General features: G+C 39.9%; 1 protein-coding gene across 1 annotated transcript in view; it reads left to right on the forward strand.

The window, feature by feature from the left end:
- LOC130403941 (cysteine-rich secretory protein LCCL domain-containing 2-like) overlaps window positions 1–5,329 on the forward strand; it is a 10,922-nt gene extending 5,593 nt beyond the window's left edge. Inside the window, exons 6-15 of the mRNA XM_056608488.1 lie at window positions 176–276; window positions 364–525; window positions 636–696; window positions 802–868; window positions 961–1,091; window positions 1,291–1,334; window positions 1,435–1,507; window positions 1,666–1,741; window positions 2,518–2,648; window positions 3,771–5,329. Of these exons, the coding sequence (XP_056464463.1) occupies window positions 176–276; window positions 364–525; window positions 636–696; window positions 802–868; window positions 961–1,091; window positions 1,291–1,334; window positions 1,435–1,507; window positions 1,666–1,741; window positions 2,518–2,648; window positions 3,771–3,822 (898 nt within the window). The 3' untranslated portion in view covers window positions 3,823–5,329. The remainder of the gene's footprint in view (window positions 1–175; window positions 277–363; window positions 526–635; window positions 697–801; window positions 869–960; window positions 1,092–1,290; window positions 1,335–1,434; window positions 1,508–1,665; window positions 1,742–2,517; window positions 2,649–3,770) is intronic.
- The last annotated feature ends 295 nt before the right edge of the window (window positions 5,330–5,624 follow it).

A 5,624-nucleotide genomic window follows, 5' to 3' on the forward strand; every position in this document is an offset into this window, starting at 1 on the left:
GACCTGCCAGTTCAAAAGGGAACAGGGAGTGTTTTTATGAGTCTTTGGGACTAATGAGTATTTGGTGTAGATCATGTGCAAAAGGTAATGGAATAATTAAGTGAGCAGGGGTGCAGACATGGACACTTGAATGAGGATTAGTTTCCATCCACTTCGATGTTGTGTCCATCTCCAGAGGCAACTGGATAGGTGAGGCGCCATACCAGCACGGGCGTCCTTGCTCCCAATGCCCCCCCAGCTATGGAGGAGGCTGCAAGAATAACTTGTGCCTCAAAGGTGAGCCAAACTCGGATTAGTAAATAGGATTTATGATCCGAAGGACCTTCTTCAAAACAAAATAAATTATTTTCCCACTTTTTTCAGACACACACACTCGCACAGAGTCTGAGGATATGAATGAGGTGGAGAAGTCTCAGCGTCCTTCGCTCCCACGTCCCACCACAAAGCCAACTCCTAAACCCAAGCCAGCCGCCCCGAAGAGACCCATTGCCAGGGCTTCCAGCCCTAAGACTAACACTTACCTTGGTAGCAATCTAATGATTAATGATTCTGCACATATTTCATTTCTAAGCAACCTTTTCGATTTTTTTCACGTTTCTTTCAATTTTAATTTGGATAATTTGTTTGCTCTTCAGCTCAAATCATTAAGTGTGAAACCAGATTGCGGGATAAGTGCAAAGGAGCATCTTGCAACAGGTCAGTACTTCTTACGTTACCTGAGTTGAAGCTTGTATTATTTTCTGTATGTTCTAGTTCCAATCCAATGTCATGACTTCAACACATTTCTTTCTTAATCTGCAGATTCAAATGTCCTGCAAACTGTTTGAATAAGAAAGGAAATATTTGGGGTACTCTGTTTTACGATGTGGTAAGTCTGCCACTTTGAATCTCATATTTCTGCACTGCACAAAGATGGATAGGAAATGACCCTAATGCAAGTATTCCCTGTATGTATCGCAGCTATCAAGTATTTGCCGTGCCGCCATCCATTACGGTGCCATTGATAACAACGGGGGTTTGGTGGATGTTACCAGAATGGACAAGTTTCCCTTCTTTGTCAAGGCCACTAAAAACCGCATTGAATCCCTCAGGTAAACATTGCTGCTCTGCTGCAAGTTAAATACCAAGAGAGCTATGATCGCACTTACATCCTTGAGCAATTATATATATGACCAGATTATATCAGGGACTTGAAATGCAATAATGAAGGAGTAATAATGTGTTTATTTTGATATCATTTTTCTAAGGCAGTATATTTCTCAGTTTTACCATTGTGGTTTTCTTCTCCAGCAAATATCAACCTAGCAATGCGTTTTCGGTTGCTAAAGTGGAAGGTAAGCAAGGCTTTTCTCTTTGCAGCAGAAAACCAGAGCAGCATCTAATATGGATTTTACATTGCATCACATGTCTTTACTACTTGGCCTTCATCCTTAGAAATGTCTGTCGACTGTTATACGACAGTGGCCGAAATCTGTCCCTTCAAAAAGTCCTCATCCAGCTGTCCAAGGTAAGGTTATTTTAAATAGATTAAGATACTGCACCACAAGTGTTTTATATCTGCAGCCACACATATTTAGTCGTAATATATTGAGATGATGGTTGAGATGATAAATATCCCATGGTCACCAAAACAATATACCCTGAATTGCAATGTTTTACTTTTAGAGTCTTCTGTCCAACAAACTGCAAGGTCCAGCCATCTTACTGGTCACCTGTTATTGGGAACACCATCTACAGTGATGTAAGTAGCTAGTCAGATCCAGAGATTAGTTCTAGCATCTAGCTCCATGGCATGATTTATGTGAGCGGTACTGCGGCCTTTCTCCCGGTGAGAGTTTTGTGGGGGCACTATATATACTTTGGATAGCCCAGCACTTGACAAGAATGGTGAGGGGTAGTATGATGCCAGCAATGTGTCGCCAACTGCAACCTCTGTACACTACTACTAGCTTAGCCTTGACATGAGACTTGAGAGGACGGCAAACTGAGGGCTGCTTGCTATGAGAACCTGGGGCCAAGTGCAGCGTTTCTTTGGTCTCAGTTCTACATCTTTTTTTAATCAATGGTTTAAACAAAATTGTGTGGATTTAATTACATTGGACGCATACGCACACAGAGGAGAGGATTAATGAAGCGATCAGATGTGGTTCCTCTGTTCTTCATGACCTTAATGGTTGTCACATTTCAGAGATGCTATGACTGTTCAGCAGGGGCAGTTCAATCTGTGTTCACACCACACCCAATCATAAGCCTGCAGGAGTGTGTGTGTGTGTGTGTGTGTGTGTGTGTGTGTGTGTGTGTGTGTGTGTGTGTGTGTGTGTGTGTGTGTGTGTGTGTGTGTGTGTGTGTGTGTGTGTGTGTGTATCTGTCTGTCTCTTTGTTTTTGCTGCTGGTGTGGGCCACATGGGCATCAACACTTATGTAATCATATGTCACAACTACTTACTATATATTTCTGCATGTATCCCAATTTGGGATACACATACATACATTTATAATGTATTTTTACTCCCACAGAGCTCCAGTATATGCAAAGCTGCTATCCATGCAGGGACGATGAAAGCAGAAGGTGGTTATATAGATGTCCTGCCACTAGTGAGGAGGAAGAACTACGTTGGGGTCCTGAAAAATGGTGTTCAGTCCGAAAGGTAGACATGAGACATCCTAAAAGCCATAATTGATGCACTAGGACATGAATTTGGTCATAGAAGTCGTTCTGCATTATTTCCCGGAAAATATTAAAGAGATGGCCTCTAGAGCAATGAGATGTTACTCTTGGCCCAGTCTGAGTAGAAAGTGGGATGTGAAATGACCCTACAAAATAAAGAAATCGTCATACAGGCATTTTTTAAAGTGATATCGACAAAAGAAGCCAAAGTACATGGTTTTGCATGTGATCACCCATATCCATTTCTCTTATCACCCGTTCACCTCGTCTCTTAAATCATGCTCAACAATGTGGTTGGCTAGACCTTAGCCATGAAGGCCTCTGTGTCCGCATCCATTGGCAGGTATAGCCTGTGGAGGAATGGTGTGGTGGAGCTCTGTGGACGGGCCACACACAGGAGCTGTTCTAGCATCAACCACTGTATTTCACTGGAGTGTGAAAAGGGCTGATTGTTCACAATGATCCTAGCTCGAGTAACAATCCAATACAAAAACTCCTTTGCTAAGATCACTCGTGTGGAGGACAATAGGAAGCTTAAACCACGGCATGTGTCCCAGATGTAGAGGGAAGGGGAAGGGGGTGGGGGTGGGGGGGGGGGCAGGGGGGCTTTTACTGTCAGTAATTACAGCCTATCCAATTATGTGAGGATGGAAAAGCTGTTGGCCACCAACACATTGTTTTTCTAGGGAGATAATTACCTTGAATCTGAAACCTATACACTCGCCTCATCGCTGACATCAGTTAGCACGGCGGCATTTCAAGGCTGTTTTGTTCTTTTGCCAATAGTAGGTCATCAAGCTAACAAGAGTCGGTATTGGCGGCTGGAAAGGTCCAGAACGGCAGTATGGCAACAATTTGCCAACATTTGAGACCTTCCACAATGTATTTGTATACACTGTAGATGTCCTTCTGTAGGGCTCATGCCTGGAAGGATTACAGGATAGGCCACTTTGATATGACGATTGGTAGATCGGCATAGCTAGAACAAATAGAATCATTGTCTTCTAGTTGTAAGGAAGGAATTGCCATGTGCTTGATTTCTACACAGGAAGCACATGTGTTTGTAGACTGATTCATGAAAGTCCCTTTTTTTCTTTTACAGTAAAAGCAACACAGAAGGTGGCTCTTTCCGCACCTTTGCGGTGAGAGAGTGAGGCTCCTACTCTTGGGGTCAGAGACCCAACACTCAGACAGAAATTGTCCAGCAGGATTAATATCATGGCAGCATCACTGTCTGGATGAGTAGGAAAACAAGTCATTAAAGATGATTTGTATTTTCAAACGTAATAACCAGTATAATTAATAACTTTCAGCCTTTAATGGACTTTTCTCTTAGGCCAAGAATAAAGATGCATATATTTTTATAGAAACATCTGCGAATGCAGATTGTTATGTTGAAACAAGATTTATTGAACAGCTGGTGCTGTGAATCTCTATATTTGATTTAAATACAATGGGAGTAACAATATTATGTTTACATTGGAATTATTAAATATCCTTACATTTATAAATTGGTTTTAATACATAGGAATGTAAACTGATCACACTGTATTTAATCATTTTGTACAGAATGTATTTTATATTGTGTTTGAAGAATTGAATACTATATATTAACAGTTTCTTTGTTATCAATGTAGATTTCCTCTGACTTAAGCCCCATTTAGTTCCTTTTGGATTCTAAATGTTAAACTAAATGCATTTCTAAATGTTATTTATAATTTATATATTTTCCTTATTTTGTGCAAGGATGTATTGTAGTGTGATAGTACCTGTTTTAAGGAAAAATAATAATTTGGGGAAATTAAATTATGGCCCCTCCTAAAGACAAATGAATGTTTTTACAGTCCAAACCTCTATTGCGTTGATGCATGTAATGGGCAATTGCTTAAAGCATGTCAAAATACAGCTCAGCATGTATTGTGCAACTGCTCAAAGATATTGCTATTTGGGATTGTTGAGCAACCACCATTATAGTAGAGACATCTTTGTAATTCTTTGAGTTTAGCATATTGATCTTTTCTTAACCTTAATATGAGGATTATGATCATTACATCTTTAAATCTGACAAATCTTGCCTGACTTTTCCTCTTAACTTCAAGGAAGATTTAATTTAAAACTTGGATATTAAGCACACCATATTGCCCCGCCTCTAAACAAAGATAATTTTCTGTTTTTATTCCTTTGACATCATTTTAGCTATCTCGGGGTCAAGTGCTATGGTAGCATTGCATTCACTCTTGTACATTAATGGACATCGTTTGTAAATACTTTTTTTTTGTTTTGAGAAGTCCTTTGTATAATAATATAATGAGTGACTGTGTTATTATATTGTTTTGATAAAGGCATTAGATAGGTTCCCTTTTTTCACAGAATTGAAAAATAAAATATTAGTTACACAACCTAACATTTGTCTATATCCTCATTATATTAACATAGAACCATAGACGATTGATTGTCATGCAGAAGAGCTGTTCTGTCATAGGATTTGGCACATTGCTATGGCACTTAAACCTACAACAATTCTACAATTCCAACATCTCCCTCCTAAAGTGAATGGCAAGGTGAGCCTCATGATTGGTGTTCGGCCAAATCCTCATTAGGGGAACAGGGCACACCTGAGCTACACTGCCCAGTTGCTATTTGGTCGAGGCAGTGCAGTTCTTAAAGAAGCAACACAGTCAGTTTTCTCCTCAGAGAAACAGTGGTATAAAGTTGTAGCATTTTCTCAGGATTCTAGTTCATCGGATTTCCAAAAAGACGTATTTTTTTGCATTACTGAAGCCTTTTTCTAAGCATGATCAGCATTATTATATAGCATACTACTGGGGTCAGGGTTAACCCTAACCCTATTAAATAATGTATGAGTGAATTCCTTAGTTAACGTGAACACCATTCCCTACGTTAACATGAACACTATTAGTAAACATGAACACCATTAGTCAACTATTCTCAACTG

Source organism: Gadus chalcogrammus, chromosome 14 (genome assembly GCF_026213295.1).
Source record: "Gadus chalcogrammus isolate NIFS_2021 chromosome 14, NIFS_Gcha_1.0, whole genome shotgun sequence".
Lineage (NCBI taxonomy): Eukaryota > Metazoa > Chordata > Actinopteri > Gadiformes > Gadidae > Gadus > Gadus chalcogrammus.